Here is a 25,685-nt window from a genome sequence, read left to right as displayed (position 1 = left end):
TGTCTAATAACTCTGTAACAGTCTTGTGAGTTCAATATCAGCATGCTGCCATTAGCAGAGGACTTGTAGCTGTTTAATATCACTCCGTAAGGAGTCAATAACACAAACTGTACATATCAACAATGTTGTTTTTCTATGACCATATAATTATTACCTCATTACATCCGAAATAGGAATAATGCGTTAAAATCAGATTTTGAATGAAGAAAATACTTGACTAATTTTCAGTTTATTTATGAATTACTAAGAATCATGGAAAAAGTTCTTGCATCAATCTCTTGAGTTCATACGCAGGATCCTCTAGCAAATCAATCAGTAATTTCACTTCAGAGTGTCCAGGGTCGTTTCCTCTAAGGTCCAGCTCCTCCAGGTGTGAAGGGTTTGATTTGAGAGCTGAGGCCAGAGCAGCATATCCTTCTCCTGTTACACCACAGCCTGACAAGCTGGGGAGATGAAAAAGGTGTTTTGCTAGATGTTGTTCATTATTATACTTCTTATGCTAAATGTCAGAGGCAGGACTGAAGTGAATAGACTGTCACATTTAATGGTCTCATAGAAGAAATGATCACAAAAGTTTCAATGGAAGTGTAATGACATCACAAATAAAGCCAGAATCAAACCACAAACCCACAAACCCACAAATTAGACTACTAACTTAATTTTCTTAAATTTGCATAGTGAGTCTCCCAGTAGAGGACAGAGCTGCTTCACTCCTGAGTCTCCTGATATCTTCCCTCTCAGGTCCAGTTCTGTCAGGGTTAAGGGGTTTCCACCCAGAACTGAAGTCAGATACACAAGGGCTGCATCTGCTGCATCACTAGTCAACAGCCTGGAAGGAAAGTAAAATAAAAGATAAACATTGTCTTTTGGTTATGAAGCACATTAATATATCTTTATAACATATATATGTGTATATATATATATATATATATATATATATATATATATATATATATATATATATATATATATATATGTATATATATATGTATATATACATATATATATACACACACACACACACACACACACACACACACACACACACACACACACACACACACACACACACACACACACACACACACACACACACACACACACACACACACACACACACACACACACACACACACTGGTGTTTTTAATACCATTTTCATTAACCCTTCTTATGTTACTTATCAATGTTAAATCCAGAATAATATTCTTGCCTCAATCTCTGTAGTTTATAGGCAGAATCCTCAGATAAATCGGTGAGTAATTTAACTTCAGAGTGTCCAGGGTCGTTTCCTCTCAGGTCTAGGTCCTCCAGGTGTGAGGGGTTTGATTTGAGAGCTGCAGCCAGAGCAGCATATCCTTCTCCTGTTACACCACAGTCTGACAAGCTGGGGAGATGAAAAGGTCTATTACCTGATGTTACTCATTATTATGTTGCTTATGCCTAATGTCAGGAGTCAGGAAGAAGGGCTGAAGTGGATGGCCATAATTTGGAATATGTCAGTACATCATAAATAAACCTACTCCTAAACATCAAGTCTTGTGACACATGTATGGAACAAATAAATGAAATAAATAAATTAAATAAATAAAGATACTAATTACTAACTTGATTGTCCTAAATCTGCAGTGTGAATCTTTCAGGAGAGGACAGAACTGCTTCACTCCTGAGTCTCCTGGTATCTTCCCTCTCAGGTCCAGCTCTGTCAGGGTTAAGGGGATTCCACCCAGAACTGAAGTCAGATACACAAGAGCTTCATCTGCTGCATCACTACTCAACAGCCTACAAAAACATAAACAGAAAAGAGAAAAAGATGATGATATTACATTGGTTGTCTTATAGTACACTATACAGTGCTCCATTCACTTCAATTGAGCTCAGCAACTATTGCATTTCTGTAATTCTGTCTAACATTTGTAATTATGTCTAACAGCCTTGGAAGTTCAATATCAGCATAGTGCCTTTGGCAAGGAACTTATAGCTGCATTTTAATATCACTCTGCAAGGAATCACAACTGCATACTGTATATCAATATATCAACATTCTTGTTTTTCTATGACAATAAGAGTTATTAGCCACCATCATCCCTTCCATGATCATCATGTTATGCTGAAATCCAGTTTTAGATTTAAAACTGACTTGTTTGATATTGATTTATTAATCCGTATAACATCATGGAAATGCTCTTGCCTTAGTCTCTGTAGTTCACAGGTAGGATCCTGTAGTAAATCAGTGAGTAATTTCAGTCCAGAGTGTCCAGGGTCGTTTCCTCTCAGGTCCAGCTCCTCCAGGTGTGAAGGGTTTGATTTGAGAGCTGATGCCAGAGCAGCATATCCTTCTCCTGTTACACCACAGTCTGACAAGCTGGGGAGATGAAAAAGGTGTTGTGATAAATGTTGTTCTTTATTACACTTCTTCTGCTAAATGTCAGGGGCAGGACTGAAGGGAATTGGTCAATGTTATATTTAATGATCTGATAGAAGAAATTACCACAAAAGTCTTAATGTAGCTAAGTGTAATGACATCACAAACTAGAAATGTACTCAGAGAGCGCAGACCTCCGCCAAGGAAGTTCAGTTCCTTTTTAGACACATTAGATAGGCTATGTGTGTCATGATGTGGTGTCATTCATGTAGATGGACCTGTTCAGAAAATTGAACCTTGAAGTTGTATGCCTTACCAAATGATCCATTATAACTAGATTGCGTCTCACAAAAAATGCTGGAAGCGGGCTTGCCTTTTGGGGCAGAGATGAAACAAAGTACTATTGAGAAAACAAAGCTAAAAGAAATGTTGGAAAAAATCCATCCACCCAGTCAGAATTTATGGGCCAAACAATTCAGCCATCTTGGATTCAGCCATCTTGAAAGTGTTGTAGCTCTGCGTTTTGAGGATATACTAAATTACATGCATGGTATATTAAGTTGGCTAAGGAACACTGCATATGATATACACTACCGGTCAAAAGTTTGGGGTCACCACACTTTCCTCCCACAATGCTTCTTTCTGACAGTTAAGCTGATTCCTTTTCAATTTCTGTTCTGGTATAAAATCAGTGTATAGAGTTATTGTTCCCTGAAATTAATGCATGCAACAAATAAGCAATTTGATATTGGAAAAAGTAACTGTTGAATGGATTTACTTGTATAGACAATGCATAGAATAGACCAAAATGTATCACTAACTTTTGACTAATCAAAGTGTACCTTTACTAAGGTAGTGTCTAGTCTGGTGTACTAATCAAAGTGTAGACTCCTTTGGCATTAATAATAGCCAGTTGTGGTTCTACAGATTCATTCCCGGGATGAGATGAGGTCCAGAATTGCCCATGAGCTCTATGAGCCCCATGCATGCAAAAGTTGATGTCTGCTCCTGTCAATCCATACAATGCCGGATGACATCATTTGAAACAGGAGAATCTACACTTTCCACCGATGTATGGCACTGGCTTACACACTAAAATATCGCTGAGACTATGGATCGTGCATTCATAAGTAGGTTCATTCTGATGGCTAGAAAATCATGCAGCTACTTTGACTTGAATTTGTGGATGAGGTGGCAACTCAACAAATGTCATACACCTACCATTGGAAAGGGCAGACACTGAGCTTTCCAATAGTTCAGTGCATTCTCTGATAAACCAAAGAAATGTCTGTAGAAAAATGTACTAAAACACGCATTTCTATGTAATAAATGGGTGAAAAAGCTTGGTTAGATTTGTAAACAATAAATGGAAAAATTAAGGTGACCCCAAACTTTTGAACGGTAGTGTAATTTTGAAAATCAACAGGTGTCCGAGTGGGATTCGAACTCCCAACCTCCATATCTCTAATCCAGCATATTTGCCATTGATACTAAATGACATACATGGCATTTTAAGTTGGCTAAGGAACACTGCATATGATATAATTTTGAAGATTAACATGTGTCAGAGTAGGATTCGAACTCCCAACCTCCATATCTCTAATCCAGCACATTTGCCATTGATACTAAATTACATAAATGGCATTTTAAGTTGGCTAAGGAACACTGCATATTATATAATTTTGAAGATTAACATGTGTCCGAGTAGGATTCAAACTCCCAACCTCCATATCTCTAATCCTGCAGCATTCCAATTGAGCCAAACAGCTGGCTGTCTTAAACATTCCAGCTAGACAATATCACATTGCATTGAAGAGCTGAACAATACTGCCCTACAAAGGCAAAGAACCTTAACTCACCAGAGTGTGAAACTGAGAAAAGTGACTTCAAAGTTTCTGTTATGTTATACTCTGCCCAGATAAAAGTATAATAGCTACAGTATATCACGAAAGTGAATACACCCCTCACAGTTTTGCAGATTTTTGAGTATATCTTTTCATAGGAAAGCATTACAGAAATGTAACTTTGACACAATGATTAGTGACCTTTTAACAACATATTTAACCGCTTAAATTTCTTGTTCACTCAGAAAAAAACAAAATACAGCCATTAATGTTTGAACATGTACTCACAAAAGTGAGTACACCCCAGATTAAAATCCGGTAGAGAAGGGGCTATGTTGTCTCGAATCGTCTCGAAATGAAACGAAATGAAAAGGGATGACAAGGGAGGTCATCAGTGTGCGTTTCAACCTTTCTTTGCATTGAACTTTTACATTTTGAGTCTGCATCTGGCTTAAATAGATTGGCGTGAGATTTGAATGCAATCCTATGGAGAATATCATGATCTGCTTCAGTAGTCACAGTGCATGTTGACATGTATGTTTCTTTTAGGTGTATTTCAGATTGCCAATGTTGACAGCATTCATGCATCCCCAAACCATGTCAGTCCCACTACCATGCTTGGCTTATGAGAGGATACAACTTTTTTGTAAAACTCACTTGTTTACCACCACACATGCTTGACACCATCTAAAGCAAATTTGTTTGAACGGTGTCTCTATCTCGAAAGGCCTAGGAGGAGATCCATTTTCTATTTTTACTGCCCTACACAAGACCAATAATAAACAGGACTTAAAGATTACTAGAATCTTTTAAGAATCTTAGAATCTTTTAGCTTGATAAATAATAATAACTAGATTGCATTCTCACAGAAAATGCTGGAAGCGGCCTTGCTTTTTGGGGCAGAGATGAAACAAAGTACTATTGAGAAAACAAAGCTAAAAGAAATGTTTGAAAAAAATCCAAAAAAGTTATGGGCCAAACAATTCAGCCATTTTGGATTCAGCCATCTTGAAAGTGTTGTAGCTCTGCGTTTTTGGGGATATACTAAATGACATGCGTGGTATTTTAAGTTGGCTAAGGAACACTGCATATGATATAATTTTGAAAAAAATTGAGATCCATTTTCTATTTTTACTGCCCTGCACAAGAGAACCAAGAAATAAAGGTAACACTTTATTTTAGGGATACATCTATTAGCACTAATACATACAATATTAATGCCTGTGTTAGTAACTTGTAAGGCATGTACTAAGCAAAATAAGACAGTTGTTAAGCATGTATTCACAAATGTCTTGTTCATGCACAATAAGGGATTTATTACTAATATAACGTTAGTAAGGACCAGTAAGCCTATATTTCTATTTATTAGTAAGTAGTAAGTGGCAGAATACAATGTGTATAAGCTCCCGACACACTGTGTGAACAAACCCTGAACAGTGTGAAAACAGATGCGGAATAAGGGTCCCTATTCTAAAGTGATGCATTGCTCACCCCAGATGGCTTAGGGCCCCCAGACTACCAAAGTCCCCCTCGTTACCTAGGGCCCCCACACCACCCAGACCCTCACTACCTAGCCCCCCCTTATCAGCAAAGTGTAAGGGTTTATTATATAATTCTTACACTTTAAGCTGAGTCATCCAGCTTTCTCTTGTTTATAGTAATGTTGGTTAGGTAACAGGAGCCTCTATATTGCAAGGATTGAACGTATACTTGTCAATGGCGGTGGGTTGGTGAGATGTAATTTTTTTTCATGTACCACTGAGTTTTAATTGTAAAACCCCCCAAAATAAATGCAGCACATTAGAATATTAGTTTTGAAGCGAAAATAAACTATTCTTTTGTGATAATTAAGTTCATGTTTGAGAACATTAGCTTCAAGAAGTGCAGTGCATGATGGGTACGCAATCTAGGCCAACAGACAACCTACCCAGCTCTGAGCCTACCTACGTCCTTAGCTCCTCCCCTCACTCGTGCAATTTAGTTGCTATCCAAACAATTTGCCATGTATGTAACAACAGAACTATTATCATTGCTGCATTGGCCATGCATTGCTTTTCTGACTAAGGGTGTACCCATCATGCACTGCACTTCTTGGAGCTAAGTTTCTCAAACATACACTTATTTATTACAAAGGAACAGCTTAGTTTTGCTTCCAAACTATTTCTCATTGTAATATTCTGTATTTATTGTACGTTTTTTGCATTTAAAGCTAATTGGTGTATGAAAAAATGACATCTCACCACCCCACCGTCATTGAGAAGTTTACGTCCAATCCTTGCTATATAATCCTTCCTATTATACAACAGTACAGTGAATGAGTTAAGTAAGATCTACATATCTCATTAGACTGATGCAGAATCAGAAAAGTTCTTACACTTTGCTTGTCCGGGGGGGGGTCTGGGTAGAGTGGGGGCCCTAGGTAGTGCGGGGGCCCTAAGCAATCTGGGCTGAGCAATGCATCACTTTAGAATAGGGACCCTTATTCCACATCTGTTTTCACACTGTTCAGGGTTTGTTCACACAGTTTACCAGGAGCTTATACACATTGTATTTTGGCCCTTACTGCTTACTCATAAATAGAAATCTAGGTCTACTAGGTCCTTACTAAGGTTATATTTAGGGGCCAAGCAGCGAAGCTGGCGAAGGCCCCTACTGTTTTAGCTGGTATTCTTATTATTATGTCACCTCTTTCCTCTCCTTAGCAAGTCTATGGCAGCCCATAGAACCGTACGTAGGAAAATGCTGTAAATCGGCACACACATTCGGGCCCGGCTCAGCATTACCCACAGCAATTTATAGGTCCCCAGCCCCAACGCTCTAGCGCCACCAACAGGTCAAAGTTGCAGGTACATTTCTGCTTGTAACTTTTGAACCGCTGGGCCAATTTTCATAAACTTGGTATCCCTGGAATCCTTGGGCCAAGACGAATCCAACGCACTATATGACGTCATTTTCCGCCAGGATAGTTTTCCCGCCATTTTGGATTTTGTGAAATTCAATAAAAATGCTATTTTTCCCGCAATTTTTGACCAATTCGCCCGAAACTTGGTATATAGTATCTCTGGACGGAGCTACACATGGGGTCTCAAGGAATATTAGATATATTTTATCGTTTAGCCGTGACAGCCAATCAAAATTGTCATAAAAGTGGTGAAACAGGAAGTGAGGTCATATCTCAGAAACCATTTGTTGAATTAGGCTGGGATTTTTCACACACATAGTAGTCCATCCCATGACCTACCACAAAAAAAATCAGATCCCCAGCTCAAACTCTGTAGCGCCACCAACAGGTCAAAATTTTAGCTACATTTTTGCCTGTAGCTTTTGAACCGTACTTCCAATTTTCAAAATATTGGTACACAGGTCATCTTCACACTATGTTGCACCCAGGTATGGATTTTCGTAACGATTGAAAAAACTATCAGCTCACAGCAACCATTCAAAATTGTGGAAAGAATGGAGGGATTTTTCTCATCTCTCTGTCCCCTCTGGCACCGGCTGCGCACGTTCACTGACACCATTCTCGGCAGGGGGCCTGGACACACAAGAGACGAGAGCTATGTGTGTGCGTAGTTCTGCTATTGCTTTAAAGTGTCAACCAAAGCCCCACTGCCCCAGCCCCTGCAGTCTCTGCAGTCTCTGTTCAAACTAAACTTGGTTCACATGATCACCTTCCCCTCCAAAGATTGCACACCAACATTGGTGAGATTTGGCCGAAAGGGGGCGCTGCAGTTAATTTGGTTGCAGTGGCGACTTGGGCAAGTTTACTGCTTGGCCCCGCATTGCTGCTTGCAGCTATATTGGTAATAAATCCCTTATTGTGCATGAAAAAGACATTTGCGAATAAATGTCTAACAACTGTCTTATTTTGCTTAGTACATGCCTTGCTATGTATTAGTGCTAATAGATGTATCCCTAAAATAAAGTGTTACCGAAATAATAAATAAATAAACAGGACTTAGAGATTACTAGAATCGGGCCTTGCTCTGCAAGCCCGCTTAATAATAATAACTGAACAGGACTTAGAGATTACTAGAATCGGGCCTTGCTCTGCAAGCCCGCTTAATAAACAGGACTTAGAGATTACTAGAATCGGGCCTTGCTCTGCAAGCCCGCTTAATTACCATGTCCTCTGGTTAGCTGTGGCCTGCTTAGTTCACCTGTGATTTTGGTGGCCTATTGGCAAAGTGATTGTCTGTGATTTGCAAATGCTTATTGGAGCTCACAGGTTGCTATTTGTCACAGTAATTTAATGTAGATTAATCTAGATTACTCTATATCAAAATGGCTCATTCAGAATAGGCACGCTAGCGAAATAATGCCGAAAAAAACCTTGGGGTTTCTTAAGTCAGATGGCGCATAAAACCAGAGCTCATCTCTTTTTTTTCCAAAATGCATCTCATCTTCTAAAAATGGTCATACTGATACTTAGTGATGAAAACAATCACTGCAATATGTGTAAAGTGTGTCCAATATGTTAGGAAGCATTTACAGTTATAAGATACTGAAATTTCAAAATGAACAGCGCTATAAGTTGTAGAGGCAAATACAGATAAACCTATCAAACATTTAGGCTATTTAAACAAAATTACCTGAATAATTCAGCATTTCTAATAGAGAGAGAGAGAGAGAGAGAATCTACCACTGACTGGTAAAAAGAGCAGCGGCTCCTTTAAGAGAGGGAGGAGCTCTGGCGCAGTAGGCGCAGCAGCCCTCAGCTGAGCCAGGCTACTGGATATCTAGAACCTACAGCACTGGCACACGGCGATTTGGCCTTACCCTGACAGTTGTTTTCAGAGTCAGAACGCCAGAGGAGTTACAACTCGAAATGAATTCAGTTTGCAAAAAAAAAATCAAGCGTGACAACCGCGATAATTATTACCGTTTGACATGAGAATATCTCACAAAGTCGCAAATGCGCGATTGCAACACCATTCAGCGAGAGTATATATTGACAGTTTCAGTTTCGAGGTTCATCTTCAAAATGCATATCACACGGAATGTTTTGCAATTAGCCCTATGGCACAGGCAAGATTTCTGGAAGTTGTTTAGGCTGTGTTCCATGCAATGCGTGAGGAAATGTAGACTGTCAGGCTGGTAGCCTACTCACACACAATTATGTCTCTCTATGCGTCACCTCAAACAATAACATCTCTTAAGTCTACCACTTATGAAAAGGCACTCAAACAACACCTACCACGGCAGAGGGATTAATGTTTTCAGCATGCAAACACGTCATATTTAGTAGTTCTGCTGAAGCAACAGGTGAAGAGGAGAAACGACTGTAGCTCAGTCTGAAAGCGTCTGTCAATTAGGCTAAATGCTATGGTGACGTGCATACCCAAACTCCAAACCTATATTTTGAGAATAGCTTAACGTGCGATATTTTCTTTATCGCGCGAGAAGAGTCTCACATTATCGCAGCACGTTAACACAGATAACGGCCCACCACTAATATATATATATATATGTATATAGGCCTATATATTTTAACAGGGTCATGTTTTTTTTAGAGATAATTAAAATTGGGATAGAATGAGGTAGGAGGATTTGGAAAGCTATTGCGGGGAGCGTTGTGCGCGTGTGTCTGATGCTTTTTTTTCTGATGCTTACGGGGACTTCACAGATGTAGTAGGCCTAACTCTTTGAATAGCCTAGTCCAACTATTTATACAATTCTTGTTCGTATTTCACTGCTACGCTTTGGCTCGTTGAGGTTATCGCCGGATTCACCTGCTTGACTCGCTTTCTTTCATTCAATAACCAAATTGACAGAATATTCTCAATACTATTGATGAAGAGGCATCCCCTGCTCCCTATTCCCTTAGGTCTACTGAAAATCACTGTTCGCCGTTATGAATGTCTTCACCATTCGTTCCGTTCGTTATGAAATTAAGTTCAGCATATTATGCTGGAATGTTTTGTGTTGCTGGCGATATGCTCTGCCTTCAGTGCGCTGTTATGAATCTCTTCGCCGTTAGTTCGTTATGCAATTACGTTCAGCATAATGTTTTGTGGTACTGATGGATATGCTATAGCTTCAGTGCACTGTGAAGCAGCAAATCACCACGGACTATGCACTAGTTGCAATTCGCACGCACCTTTCCCTAAGCATTTACGAATGTTTTGTGACAGCACTGTGAACTTCAACAACCTGCAATGGTGCTTGTTGAAAGCAAGCCGTATGCCAAATACTTTCCTCACATGGGCTAGTTGATAGTGGTTGGTGTAGGCGCTCTCGGCAAAGACAGTCAGTCCCTTGGGCCGGTCTCACGAACTTGGAAATAGATGGGGTGTGTGTGATACTCTTGCCGCGTCGCGTTTCACAGAGGCTGCTTCAGTGCGCTGTGAAGCAGCAATTAAATCACCACGGATATAACACTGGTTGCAATTTGCACGCAGCAAATAACCACGGACTATGTGGCAGTCTAAAGACAATCCCTTCAGAATTGTCCAATTCACCCTCGCGCACCCCGTGGTTGTATGCCAAATACGTGCGCTGTGGGCTCACGTGGGCTATAGGCTTTGCCTAGTGGTTGGTGTAAGCGCCGTCGCAAAGACAGTCCCTTGAGAATTGTCCAATTCACCTCACACACCCAGTGGCAGTCTGCAAAGGTGCCAGGACATCCGTGACATAGTTTGAGACCAGTGCTGATTTCACCTCATACATCTTGTTGCTAATGACACTCTGACAGGTGCAGCAGGACGTTTTATACTCGCTGGGACTTGACGTCATCACACCCTGTCCAGCCTTTATAAGGGCTCTAATTTGGTCTGATGACTTCCATTGTGACGTGGTGCAAGAGGCCAGGTGCAGCGAACGCACGAACAAACGAACGAACAAACACAGAAATCGGGCGATCACATAACCTCCTTGGCGGAGGTAATAAAGCAAGAAAAATCAAACCACAAACTCACAAATTAGACTACTAACTTCACTTTCTTAAATTTGCATTGTGAATCTTCCAGTAGAGGACAGATCTGCTTCACTCCTGAGTCTCCTGGTATCTTCTCACTGAGGTTCAGTTCTGTCAGGGTTAAGGGGTTTCCTCCCAGAACTGAAGTCAGATACAGAAGGCTTGTATCTGCTGCATCGCTAGTCAACAGCCTAGAAGGAAAGTTAAAAAGAGAGACATTGACTTTTGGTTATGAAGCACGTTAATAGATCTCCATTAGCCTGATTATCATTGACTTACAAATCTCTTCAAATCTTCGTCTGACCAAGACCATAACAATGGGGCACCTAAGTCACGTTCTCTATTTCCTGGATCATGGGGGAAAGGGAGGCAAAAAATAATTACTGGGCTTAAAATGAGTGATTTTTCGACACCAATCCCAACCTTGGACCTCCACCTATGCACCACAACTCCACCACGACTCGCCTCGTTCACTTCAATTCAATTTTTTGCAACTTATTGCCCCATGAACCAGGAAGTAGAGGGCGTGACCACAGTTGATTTACATAAAGTGTCCAAACTCGCCATCCAACCCATGCCTGTAGTTCACCTAGGGAGCGCTGTCGAGACTGAACAGCCCATAAGGCTGGTGCTAATAACTGACAATTGTGCTCGTTGTCGGCTGAAACCTGACAATATTACTGTGAGTTCTGAGAAACCAATGTGGATTTAAATGAAATGTACAATAACCTGGGAGTTATGTTCTTCTGATTCCTTACAGGTTTGGCATTTATGAGTCAGTCTCCGTTAGCATCATGCTAACGAAATTGCTTTACGGTGTTCTGTCGAGATGAGTTGCCTCGTCGAGATGAGCGACCGGTAGCCTTTCTCGATAGTGGTGTTCTATCGATTTGCACTGCCTCATCTATATGAGCTACCTTGATTTTCTGTGGAAGACGTTTCAATCGGCCATGGTCCACTTTATTTATTTCATGGACAGGGGTGTGCAATCGTTCGTGCGGAGTTTAATAAGAATGTGCTGCTGCTGACCACTAAAAAAATGTGAGCCTCTCGTTTGAGCAAGGTAAGAAACGTGCATATGAAAGAGACTGAGTTGAGTTTGCGCAAATACAGGACTCGGACTGGAGAAAGTGTTTTTTAATCAGGGCCTGGCTACGGGTTGTTTAATGCAGCCATTTGCTGTTGGTTTGGTTTCAATGCGACGTGGGCCTGTCTCACAAGGCAACATTGCCATATGAAATTATGTGCTATGGGGATAAACAAGCGCGGTTTTGAGATTCCCAGATATCAGATAGCATATTGTGGCTTTGTTTTGGCAGATCTCTGTCAATTATGGGAATCATATTTTCAAAACATCCCCACCAGTGCATTTCTTGTTATTGTACCAAACCAGCCTTAAGACGAGCATACACTGTGCGATATTTTCGCTCGTGGGTATTAAGCTCCTGCTCACACTGCATGATGGAATTTCACTATTTAAAAGTACACATCTCACGACTCACGTCCTCACACTATACGAGCCGACAATCAGATGCGAGCCAAATGCTTCCACTGCGTGAGGCGACAGGCATGTTCCCCCGGTCTGCAGAGGAGGGAACATGCGCACCTGAGGTGGAGATGAGGTCGCGCTCAACAGCAAATCGCACGGCCCTACTCATTTGTGCACTTGAGGTGTCAAATCGGGTCGTAGCACTGCTTTAAGTGTGTGATTTACGCACGAGCCACGACCAGGATTTCAAACCGTTTTGATTTTCTTGCGACCCTGCGATTGCACAATCGTGAGGCTAAATCGCTTGTCATTACCCCGTGTACACTGCACGATGCGAGACTCACGATTGACAGGCTGGCGACTTCTCTCCTTTCAGGATATTTATTCGACTGAACACAGAAATATGGCCATCTTCCAGTTGGGTTGAGCCCGGACAAACTGAATGGAATATGACAATCATATAAATGCCAGATGCAGGATCCTTCCTGCCATCTCGAGTTTGTAAACTGTGTTAGCACAATTCGATGGGCAATCACCCGCGAAATCCGCTGCGAGGGTGTGCGCATGCTCAGTAGCGAAAAGGATGACATCTCGACGGGTAGCTCATATAGACAGGACACCGGCCGTCGTGATCACGGCAATGCAACCGGTTGACCAATCCCAACACAGCCTCTGCGCTCCTTGGTTGGCGCCACTTAGTGGACCACCCGGAAAAAGTCGGGACTTTTGTCTCTCGTAATACTCATAGACCCTCTCTGGCATGATTTAGGTGCCCCATTAGTATTTCCCAAACAGCATTTCCCAAATGGCCTCCCTTGGTTTGCTAATGATTGTTTGCTTCCCAACAAAGTGGGAAAATAGCCTACCATTTTAATAACCCTTCTTATGTTACTTAATCAATGTTAAGTTCAGAAAAATATTCTTGCCTCAATCTCTGTAGTTTATAGGCAGAATCCTCAGATAAATCGGTGAGTAATTTAACTTCAGAGTGTCCAGGGTCATTTCCTCTCAGGTCCAGCTCCTCCAGGTGTGAAAGGTTTGATTTGAGAGCTGAGGCCAGAGCATCATATCCCTCTCCTGTTACACCACAGTCTGACAATCTGGAAAGATGAAAAATATACATATTTATTGGATTGAATTGGAGCCAATTGGAGCCAATTTTGGTCCCCTAGGGGAAATTCTTTCTCTGCATGTATCCCATTTGGGCTAGTGAATCACATTGAAGTACACACACTAGTCCGTATCAGTGGACTGCCTGCTGAGCGGCGCCCGGGGAGCTGTGTGGGGGTTAGGTGCCTTGCTCAAGGGCACTTCAGACGTGGTATAGTCGGGCATTGAACTGGGAACCCTTGGGTTGCCAACCCAGTGCTCTAACCACTGAGCCACGGCTGCCCCCTTACATTTCATTTTTTTTAAATTTTTTTTAATTATTTTTTTAAAAAGCCAAATCCCATGTCAAACATCACAAAGTGTCACTATAATTTCAGGAAGGGGGCCTCAATGTAATGGGCCATCATTTGGAATCTCACAGTACATCATAAATAAACCAAAACATCAAGTAATGTAACATATGTATTGAACAAATAAATTTGACAACTAACTTGATTGTCCTAAATCTGCAGTGTGAATCTTTCAGGAGAGGACAGAACTGCTTCACTCCTGAGTCTCCTGGTATCTTCCCTCTCAGGTCCAGCTCTGTCAGCAGTAAGGGGTTTCCACCCACAACTGAAGTCAGATACACAAGGGCTTCATCTGCTGCATCACTTCTCAACATCCTACACAGCATAAAAAAGAAAACAGATGAAAATAAATAGAAAATGAGAATGATAGATATGTATATCTTTATGGCATACAGTGCTCCATTCAGTTGAATTGAGCTCCACAACATTTGCATGTCTGATAACTCTGTGTAACAGACTTGTGGGTTCAATATCAGCATGCTGCCATTGTTAAAGAACTTTTAGCTGCAGTTTAATATCACTGTGCAAGGAATCAAAACCACATACTGTATATTAACAATCTTGTTTTTCTATGACCGTATAAGTATTAGCTCATTACGTCCAAAATAGAAATAATGCGTTGAAACCTGATTTTAAATAAAAAAAAATACTTGACTGATTCGCAATGTATTAATTAATCACTAAGAATCATGTCAAACATTTCTTGCCTCAATTTCTGGAGTTCATACGTAGGATCCTCTACCAAAACAGTCAGTAACTTCACTTCAGAGTGTCCAGGGTTGTTTCCTCTCAGGTCCAGCTCCTCCAGGTGTGAGGGGATTGATTTGAGAGCTGATGCCAGAGAAGCATATCCTTCTCCTGTTACACCACAGTCTGACAAGCTGGGGATATGAAAAAGGTGTCTTGCTAGATGTTCATTATTACACTTCTTATGCTAAATGTCAGAGGCAGAACTGAAGTGAATTGGCCACTGTTACATGTAATGGTCAGATAGAAAAGTCTGTGTTTAGTTAAGTGTACTGACTGTCTCAAATTAGACTACTAACTTGAGTTTGTTAAATTTGCAGTGTGGATCTTCCAGTAGAGCACAGAACTGCTTCATTCCTGAGTCTCCTTCTATCTTCCCTCTCAGGTCCAGTTCTGTCAGGGTTAAGGGATTTCCACCCAGAACTGAAGTCAGATACACAAGGGCTTCATCTGCTGCATCACTCCTCAACAGCCTAAAAGGAAAGTAAAAAAAAGATGAACATTGTATTTTTGACTTTTGGCTATGAAGCAGATTAATAAATCTTCATAATACAGCTCCAGGCCTTTTTATTAGAATACTAAGAAAAAGTTGATTTATTTCCATAATTCCATCAATAATGTTAAACTGTCATGGATTGTAGATTCATGGCCCAGTTTTTTTTAACTATTCCAATCATTATTTTTTTTTCTTTTTATATACGTTGGCCTTCCAGCTCAAAAAACCCATGAATTGGGGAATTCGCATTATTAGAATATTGTTATAAAATCACATTTTTCTTCATCAAAATTCGGGTCACATCAAATCAGTTGAAATTTGGTACTTTCTACATAACATGCAATGGTCAATACTTGGTTAGGACATTCTCTGTCTTCATAATGGCCATGATGCGTTTAACATTGAAGTCAATGGCAAAAACAGTGCATGGGAGTTATGGAAGCCCATATATCCTTGATGCTTTGCTGTCAGCTGTTCCTGTTTGTTGACCTGGTACCCCACACTTCACTCTTCAATATACCCTGTAGATTTCCATGCCACGTTTTGGCGCTAACTCACCAGTTTAATTCTAAATTACCAGAAATGAAACCCCATTGAAAATGAATGGGGTTTAATTTCTGTTGAGTTAGAATTAAACTGGTGAGTTAACACCAAAACGTGGCATGGTGGGGCACCAGGTCAACAAACAAGAACAGCTGACAGCAAAGCATCAAGGATATCTGGGCTTCCATAACTCCCATGCACTGTTTTTGCCATTGACTTCAATGTTAAACGCATCATGGCCATTATGAAGACAGAGAATGTCCTAACCAAGTATTGACCATTGCATGTTATGTAGAAAGTGCCAAATTTCAACTGATTTAATGTGACCCGAATTTTGATGAAGAAAAATGTGATTTTATAACAATATTCTAATAATGCGAATTCCCCAATTCATGGGTTTTTGGAGCTGGAAGGCCAACGTATATAAAAAGAAAAAAAATAATGATTGGAATAGTTAAAAAACTGGGCCATGACTCTACAATCCATGACAGTTTAACATTATTGATGGAATTATGGAAATAAATCAACTTTTTCATGGTATTCTAATAAAAAAGGCCTGGAGCTGTATGTGTCTTGGAATTAGAATTATGAAATGAATGTTTAGTAAAATAGAACAAAATCTATAGGCCTATTTGTGTTTAATTAACCCTTCTTATGTTACGTAATCAATGTTAAATCCAGAATAATGTTCTTGCCTCAATTTCTGTAGTTTATAGGCAGGATCCTCTAGTAAATCAGTCAGTAATTTCACTTCAGAGTCTCCAGGGTCGTTTCCTCTCAGGTCCAGCTCCTCCAGGTGTGAAGGGTTTGATTTGAGAGCTGCAGCCAGAGCAGCATATCCTTCTCCTGTTACACCACAGTCTGACAAGCTGGGGAGATGAAAAATATATTTATTTCCTGAGTGCCATGTCAAACATCCCTAAATATCACTTAAATTTCAGTAAGGAGGCCTCAAGGTAATGGGCCATCATTTGGAATCTCACAGTACATCATAAATAAACTAATACCTAAATAACCATGCCATCCATATTGAACAAATACATTTGACGACTAACTTGATTGTCTTAAGTCTGCAGTGTGAATCTTCCAGTAGAGCACAGAACTGCTTCACTCCTGAATCTCCTGGTATCTTCTTACTCAGGTTCAGCTCTGTCAGCAGTAAGGGGTTTCCACCCAGAACTGAAGTCAGATACACAAGGGCTTCATCTGCTGCATCACTGCTCAACAGCCTACAAAACGTAAAAAAAGAAAATAGATGAAAATAAATAGAAAACAAGAATAATTACATATTTCTATATCATACGGCATACACTGCTCCATTCACTTGAATTGAGCTCCACAACATTTGCATGTCTGATAACTCTGTATAACAGACTTATGATTTCAATATCAGCATGCAGCAAAGAACTTGTAGCTGCAGTAGAACATCACTCCACAAGTAGTCAAAACCACATACCGTACATATCAACATTCTTATGTTTCTTTCACCATAGAATTATTAACCACCATCATTCCGTTCAAAATTGAAATGATGTGCTGAATTTGTAAATAATTTAAAAATACATAGAGACTTGAAAAAAACGTCTTGCCTCAATCTCTGTAGTTTACAAGTAGGATCCTGTAGTAAATCAGTGAGTAATTTCACTTCAGAGTGTCCAGGGTCATTTCCTCTCAGGTCCAGCTCCTCCAGGTGTGAAGGGTTTGATTTAAGAGCTGAGGCCAGAGCAGCATATCCTTCTCCTGTTACACAGCAGTCTGACAAGCTGAGGAGATGACAAAGGTCTATTACCTGATGTTCATAATTACATGTACTATCAAAATGCTGCATGAAGTGTTACAGAGTTGAATGGACCGTTGTCATAGTTAGAATTGTCATAATTAAATACACCAGAGACTGCTACAGACCATTACTCTAGGACACAGCAGAAGCCAAACTAAATCCACATTTCACATATAACCCTTCCATGATATATTGAAAATTCTATTGACAATTCTGTAGTTCTTCATCCCCAATATGTACGTCTTATGCCATTAACCTCCTGTAGGGGTAATTGCAGCTATGCAATTGAGATTACATTAATGGGCTCGACGAATAACTCCTCATACCATGGGTAACCAAAATATGTAGGAACAATCGCGTTTTGGGAGATTTATCAATTATGACTTATGTAATAAGCTCGACTTATGTAATAAGTCACAATTAATCAATCAAAAATGTAAATAAATCAGTCTCATTAATAAATCAGTCTCATATGATTTGGATATTAATCTCAGTATTTCACAATGAATTGCAAAAGATCAAGACTAATAGGAGTACTTGTACACGTTGTGATTGGCAGTACAATGAAGCAGTCGCCTTCAAGGTATGAGACTTAAACCTAACTGTTCACTGTGACGGTCAACACAAGGGGCACAAAACTCAGTTGCAGGGCCAAAGTTCTAAGTAAGTTGATTCCGTACGTACACAATGCAATAACAGACAAAATGCAATAAAATCAAATGAATAACTTTTATTAACTACCAAGTAATCTAAATAAAGCATTACATTCAATGTCGGTTAAATGGAATAATACAAACATAAGGCGCAAATACTATAAAACAAGGAAAGAAAATAAAAGAAGAAAAGAGGGGAAAAGAGAGAGGGAGAAAGAGAGGCTTTTAGCCTGTGTTGTGTGTGTGTGTGTGTGTGTTGTAGGTGGGGGTGCGTGTGTGGCCCTTGGGGACACGAAATGGCGGATCAAACGCGTGTGTGTGTTTGGTCAAGCCAAGCTAACATTGGCTACAGAAAGTTCAGGCAGAACAAAAGGCTATGGTAGCTAGTAGCTACCTAGTCTAAGGTAATAGCAGGTAGAGCTAGCTCTCCGGTGAGGCTAGGGGCCTGCAACGGTGTCTGGGATTTCTGTAATTAATGTACGCTATTCCGAATGGAAGAGAGAGAGAAAGAACCGAGACAGAGCAGGGAGTGAGAGACGGGTTGTCTAGAGCAATATCTGTAGTCGACTACAAATATGGCAACTCACATGTGTGGGGAAATATTGTCTAGGTATGGGAATGCACACAGAGCCGGCTGGCGTTAGCTAGCACGAGCTCAGAAAGTTTGCAGAGAGCACAGGACAATTAATGACTGTCTGGCGGACAGTACAGTGAGAAGGTTCTACTCAAATTGTACCGAGAGGCACGGGGGTTTGTCCTGGGGTTTCTACAAACGTGATTATTCTCGAGGGAGAGAGAAAGAGGGAGAGAGAGAGAGAAGCGGTGACTGTGTGTCAGTAGGAACAGCGTATGCTGTGGAGATTAGCAGCTGGCTAGCTAATCAAGGCAGGGCCGGTTGAGGCCGTGAACACAGTATCAAAATAATAAACACGCGCGCGCACAGATGTTTAGAAATTGCACGATCGCATTCGAGAGGGTCACGGAGCGTTCCGAGCATTTATATGCGTCCAAACAATGCTTGAAAACACTCCGATCGTTTCGAATGAGACGTAGCAACTAGTAAACAACCGGGAGAAAGTTAGTGATAGCAGATTGCTAACTGAACAGAAGGGAGACAGAAAGGGAATCAGACATGTATATGAAAATCAGCTAAGCTTACTTCAAAACATATCTAAACTGACAGTAGAGTAATATTGCCCAGATATGCCTACTGTGAAGGAGATGAAAAGGCTTCCAGCCTTTTCAGGAGAGAGAGTGGTTATCCTCAGTTGTGGACGAGAGTGGCCTGCAGCTCTCGCAGTCTGCAGGGTCCAAACATCCGGTCCGATTCTCGGTGCGTGGACGAGAGTGGCTTGCACAGCGCTCGCAGTCTGTGGGTCCAACTGTCCGATTCTCGCTCCAGCGAGACAGGAAGGGTTGGGAAAAGTTGCACGCACAGTCCGGCCGTGCGATGCTTTAGGCGTGAAACAATTGATGCATCAAAGTTCCACAAATGAATCCGGATGAAGTCTTGAGCAGGAACGTCCAGGCTACCGACTTATTAATGGGCTACTGCCTTCCAACAGTAGAAACCAAAGACTCTGTTGTCTCTGATTGAAACTTTGCAAAGAAAATGAACTTACAGCTGTTTAGGGATGAACTAAGCGTTACATTATCTGTATTCGGCCTAAATATCAGATAAAAGCTATGTTCAAAGTTGTGTGTGCACACTCTCTTTCCCTGTGTTACCACAGGTCCGCATAGCAGGACAGCCTAGCGACAGAAGAGCGAGATGCTAGTTCAGAGCAGCATGTTATTGACCAGTGGTGTTGCATTCTGGGATTGGGCTACTGGTTGCGCTAGGTTGGTATAGCGCCCCCTAGTGGAATGGAGGAGAAGTGGCTGGGAGACCCTACATTCCCCCCTGGCCAACAGAGAGAATGGAGTGGTCATCTGTGGGCCCGTGGCGTGTCCCTGCCACCGAGTCACAGTCCATTATAGTCCACAGGAAGTAGTCCAAAATGAGGGAGTCCGAAAGGTCCTTCTGGAAAAAGTCTTTGAGACAGAGTTCATGTAGGACAAAGTTCAAACAGTTCACAGTTCATACAGTTCACAGTGGCATCTGGGCAATGCGTAGGCATATGGGCAATGACTACTGGAACTATAGCTACCTAACTAAACTACATATGACATTTCACACAGCAAACCAAAATCAAAGAAAAATCAATGAAAGAGGAAAGGAAAAGAAAGGGTTAGTTAGCGTGTTAGCAAGCCTACCCTTAAGGAAAGGTTAAGGAGACTTAGTCTCCAGCAGAGTTGGACTCTGGTGCGGTCAAGGCTCTCAGGCAGACCGTGTGGTCCAGTTTTGCAGTGTAGTGTCAGTGAAGTATTAGTATATACCTGTGAAGTGTGTAGTATCAGTATATGACAGTGTATGTGATCAGTGTGAACAGTGATAACCCAGTCGCTAATGAGAAGTCCTAGGGAGTTTTCAATGTCGTGGCTGTGTTGTGCTGTTGGTGTGATATCAGAATCTCGGTTTGAGAGAGGTGTTTGTTAGCCAACGATCATCCATTCATGCTACTCTAATTTCTGTTTGTCCATGGACAGTTAGACTGTACGCTCTCGATCAGGGACTGTGGGCAGTCCGCAGAGACGCGGTCTCTAATCAAAGGGTTTGACCCAGTGGATGTGTGGAGTAGAGGTGCACATGTCTAAGAAATGAGTTAGGGGCAGGGATTGTCATCGTGAAAGGCTATGGGAGGAATCTAAACGTACATGTACGTTGTCAGAGACCTACGCTGAAAAACCGACTTGATTCTGAAAAGGCTTGTCGCTCAATGTTGGTAAATTGAGTGTGAATCCTATTTCTAGGGTTCAGATCGACAAACAAGGAAATAGCATTGCCAAGACTATAAGCCAGGTGGATCTACAATGAGCAAACATCAGTGTCGGTCATAGACCAAAGTATGTTGTCAACCATGCTACGGGTAACGAATACTAGGTATTTTAGTTCCACTAAGCGTGTTGAGAGGCTGTATTAGGTGTCTAATTGCCGGGGCATACTTCACTAAGTTTGTCATAAGGGCTAATATGTCTAAGGCATGCGAGGTGTGATTGACTAGCGTTTAACGCGTGTTAGCGGTGAGCGAGAGTTACATAGGTGCATCTTAAATCTGAGTACGGGCGGTTTGAAACTAGTTTCGGTTACCGAGGGTCAGGCGGAGTACTTATGATTCTAAGATCTATGTGCTAGTCTGGTCGGGCCATGCTTATGGCTCGAGGGCTCACCCCCCTTCCCCATGTGAGGGAGCGTGGGCTAGGCCCACCCCCCTGGGAAGGTTTGATCACACCAGTTGGAATTGAAGCCTTGGGCTTCTTGCCTGAAGGGGGAACATAGCATTGCTGCCAGTTCAGTTTCTTGGGTGGAGTCAGCTCATCGGATGAGCTGTGGTGCCTAGGTCCACTATGTCTTTCCTCCTGAGGGAGGGGTAGACGACTGCTGTCTAGCCGGGCCTTGAGGATGGCTAGTTTAGCTTTCAGGGTGGATGATGCTAACTGGTAGCTGTCAAATGGGATTGACTCAATGCAACCGTGGTCGTTACACCTACGGTGCAGGGGTGAACTTGGTTCACTTGACTGAAGAGCGGTGGGCTGCTCTCTGGGGCGGAGCTCGGGCTCCCCCCTTGCCAGGTTGGGCTGAGCCTGGCGTTGAGAACGATGGAGAGTTGGCATCGGGTTGTCCGATGGCTGTTGGGGAGAGGATGCCCTGGACAGGGCTTGGACGGCCTGTACGGCGCTCATCCGACCTAGTTGGGACTCATTACACGAGGCTTCGTGTAAAAGGATGTCGAATGCAGCGGGGAAGTGGGAGTTACCAAACGGGCGTTGGCTAACTGACAGTTGTCTGTCTATGATGAAAGGGAGCAGCTTGTGCTGGTCCATGGAATCAACCTGCAACATCCGGAAGCTACTTGGTACATCGGCCGGAACAAAGGACCTGGTGTCCTCTGCTTGGATGAGCTCTTTGCTCAGATGGACCATGGGCTAAAAGAGGGAGTCGCAATCTGGATTACGCTCTGAATGAATCTGCCTTTCTGGCAGTGCGTTCAGCGTTTTTGGGATTGGACAATAGACTGCTAACGATGCTTCACATGGTTGCAAGAAAGTGGTGAAGCTTTGGGATCGGCTGCGATCCGGGTGGCGTGGACGTTAAAGTCTGGTGCCAAGACTACTGTTAAGCGGTCCAACAGCTCGCGTGGCTGTTGTCCGGTGTCGTCCGCAGTCAGGCTGTCAGCTTGCGTAAGCTGAACTGGAACTTCCTGTTCGATGCCTGGGTGCGGTTCACCTAACGCTGAGTCTAACACGTGGGTCACAGGAACTGGATTGCTCGTCCGTGGGTCTACGACATGCACTGGCGTGTGTTCAGGCGTGTCCGTTTCAGCCATGACACTGCATTCGCTCTGAAGAGTGTCTTGGGGTTCTGGGTGAACCAAGTGGGAAGGAGGAGTGGCCAAGAAATTTTCCGGACAGTTGAAGTGGGATTCAAACGGCGGGAGTTCACCGATGGCTGGAAGGGTGAGCTCAAAGTCCTGGAAAGTTGGGTTCAGCTGCAGGTCTGGTGGCTGACGGCAGGAGACCGTGGGTTCGAGACACGTCAGGGGTGGTGCCAGAAGGTAAGCTGAATGGTGATGCGTTTTGAGTAGCATGTTCCCGAACACTGTTAACTCAAGCTCCACGAATGGCTTGAAAGGTTGAAAGCATACTTGGATGCTAAGACTTAGTTGGTCTTCGGAGAGAGCCAACTCAAGAGGGGAGCTAGCTGGGCTAGCCAGAAGGGCCTTGTCAAAGTTGCTAGCAACATGACATGCCTGGGGAAGCTTTCGTCTGTGACGCGTTGCTTCAAGATCAACCTGGAAGGGGTGTTGGACTGGATCGGTACGGGTACCGGTGTCCTGGATGTTCAGGGTCAGCTGGGCGGTCAGTCTGACCAAAGTGTCTGCTCCGATGACCGAGAGGTCAGGGAGGCCGGGAATGACACTTAAAGAGTGGAGAAGCTCTCTCCTGCGGATGGTTAGCGACGCGGTGTCAGCGCCTAGGGCTCTGACGGTCGTCGGTGGTTGCTGAGCTGACAGAAGACGGAGATTCTTCTGTATGAAGGCAGGAGGAGGAAAGCCATGACACATGGTGTCGAAGAAAGTCTGACTAATGGTTGGTTCCTTAGCCAAGAATGCTAGCAGGGTGCTAAGAGTGGAGGCGCTATTGCTAGCGACCTCGTAGGCTAGCGAAGAGTGGTACCCGGTGGGTACGACTGCACCCAAAGGGAACGATGGAGGCTCAGTGAGCGAATTGTGGTTGAGAAGGACGCCTGTTGGGTGTAGCTGAGTCGAAGAATGGAGCTGTCCTCGGGTTCTCGACGGTGAAGCTGGATCCGGGATTCTGCAGCTCGACTGGGAGCAGGGTGCAGTAAGATCGAGGCCCTCTAGGGGCTGCCATACCTCAGTATGGGCAAGGGCGTCTGTGTTGAGCTCAACACAAAGAATTCGTTCCTGTTGGTGGAAAGTGGTCAGCGTGGGCGCAGCCCACTGTGGACCCTGGCACTGATCTTGGGGAAGCGCTGGCCTATCGACTAGGACTTGCTTGGGCTCTAGTGTACACTCGTCTTCTTGCTCGACCTCTGGTGAGTTTAAGACTGGGTGACACGGAGTAGCAGGAGTGCTAGGAGGAAGGGCCGTGGAAGCACTTAGTGTGTCTCCCCCCTCGCCCCATGCTATGGGGTGGAGGTCAAAGAGAGGGTCGAAAGGCAGAGGTTGGGGAGCACGCAGGGTATCCCTCCCTTCAAACCTTACTAGGGGGTCGATGTCCCAGAGGATATAGTCAGGCTTTATCTCGGTTGCATAGACCTCAGGCTGACTCTCCCTAGGGTATTCTCTTGCTGTGGGTAAGCTGGACTCGGACTGAAGATGAGTTAGCACTAGGGGAGTGTCTGGATGCGTTGCTTGAACCATCTCTGGTTCCTCGCAAGGCTCCTTGGGGGGTGGCTCAACAGCGCCCCCCTGGTCAGCTTTTGCAGCTGCTTGGAGCTGGCTGACCAAAACAGGGTCTACCCTAACTGTAGTCTCGCCTGACAGTGGGGTTAGGACTGGGTGCTTAGCTTGAGCTGCTTCTGGCTCCTTGTAAGACTCTTGGGGGGACTCTCTGGCGCCCCCCAGATCAGCTTTTGCAGCTGCTTCGAGCATGCTAGCAGAGACTGGGATTTCCCTAACTGTTTTCCCTGACAGTGGGGAAGTGATTGGAGGCATTGACGGAACGGCCGCGGGCGCGTCGCAAGGCTCCAGAGGGTGTGACTCAACAGCGCCCCCATTATTCTCAGCTCTTAGGGCTTCTCTAAGTTGACTGACATAAGAGGATAGGCTCTCCAAAACAATCGGGGGGAGGTTCCTGGTTAACACATTTCGCCTGTGTACCAGCTCCGCCCGACGGGCTAGAACTAAGGCTAGGAGGGCTAGCCAGTTCTCGGGGGTATTGTCTCCACTGTGATCAATTATTTCATCGGTTAACACCTTAATGGCTAGGTTGCAACTTCTCTTGTTGAAACTATTGACCTCCTCTCGCATGTCAGGGGGAAAGTCGACTAGGTCCGTGACAGAGTCAACGAGCTCCATGACTTGGGAGTAGTAGGGCACCATTCTTGGTGGCTGACTAAACACTGGTTACAGGTTTAGTCTAATTTAGGGGTAAATAATTAATTCATCAGATTAGGGCTAATCTAACTATTAAAAAGTTACCCTGTGTGGTACTAGTTATCTTGTCGCTAAGGGTACGGGTTGTTAATCAATTACGTATAGAATGTTATCCAACAATTAATCAACCTGAAAGTAATTAGTTACGCATGGGAAACTAATACTAACCATTAACTAATCTCGGTCAGAATGTTGTCTAATACGGTAATTCATTGGACCTCGGGTATCACCAGAGCGTTACAGAAAAATAGTACTAATTGTCAATTAATTAGGTTAGAAATCAAATTTGAATTTAACTGAATTAATTTGAGTGTCTGACAATTCGCGCAAACGTAATTAATACTGGATCTTAATCAGCCTGATTAGAACTTAATCTAATTCAATTCCTAATTAATATGCAAGTACTAAGCAGTTATACAGGAATTAACACGTCATTAATCAATTATATCAAATATTAATTTACTGTGCTAATTAAAATAACTTGAGCGCATTTGTTATTTGTACTGGGTAGCAAGATTTCAGTTATGAAATCTGGTTGACACACTGTGTTGTTTACTCACCGTCAGAATTCACCTGAATTACACATTGGCCTTTAATTGTATATTCTAAGCAGTTTGTGAATTATTACAAAATGTACGTTGGAATCATTCAACTACTTCCTCACACGGGGCA

General features: G+C 42.8%; 1 protein-coding gene across 1 annotated transcript in view; it reads right to left on the bottom strand.

Moving 5' to 3' along the window:
* Positions 1-22,314, bottom strand: part of si:ch211-11p18.6 (uncharacterized) — a gene marked incomplete at its 3' end in the record, with an annotated part of 61,782 nt that extends 39,468 nt beyond the window's left edge. The window contains exons 1-15 of the mRNA XM_063192756.1: positions 21,562-22,314; positions 20,892-20,984; positions 17,430-17,647; positions 16,914-17,075; positions 16,554-16,727; positions 15,119-15,292; positions 14,780-14,953; positions 14,214-14,387; positions 13,539-13,712; positions 11,141-11,314; positions 2,190-2,363; positions 1,607-1,780; positions 1,212-1,385; positions 656-829; positions 270-443 (exon numbers count right to left, since the gene is read on the bottom strand). Of these exons, the coding sequence (XP_063048826.1) occupies positions 270-443; positions 656-829; positions 1,212-1,385; positions 1,607-1,780; positions 2,190-2,363; positions 11,141-11,314; positions 13,539-13,712; positions 14,214-14,387; positions 14,780-14,953; positions 15,119-15,292; positions 16,554-16,727; positions 16,914-17,075; positions 17,430-17,647; positions 20,892-20,984; positions 21,562-22,314 (3,140 nt within the window). The remainder of the gene's footprint in view (positions 1-269; positions 444-655; positions 830-1,211; positions 1,386-1,606; positions 1,781-2,189; positions 2,364-11,140; positions 11,315-13,538; positions 13,713-14,213; positions 14,388-14,779; positions 14,954-15,118; positions 15,293-16,553; positions 16,728-16,913; positions 17,076-17,429; positions 17,648-20,891; positions 20,985-21,561) is intronic.
* Positions 22,315-25,685: the final 3,371 nt, after the last annotated feature.

Source organism: Engraulis encrasicolus, unplaced genomic scaffold (genome assembly GCF_034702125.1).
Source record: "Engraulis encrasicolus isolate BLACKSEA-1 unplaced genomic scaffold, IST_EnEncr_1.0 scaffold_224_np1212, whole genome shotgun sequence".
NCBI lineage: Eukaryota > Metazoa > Chordata > Actinopteri > Clupeiformes > Engraulidae > Engraulis > Engraulis encrasicolus.
Note: the sequence above shows the minus strand (reverse complement) of the source record. Positions and strands in the feature narration are given on the sequence as shown.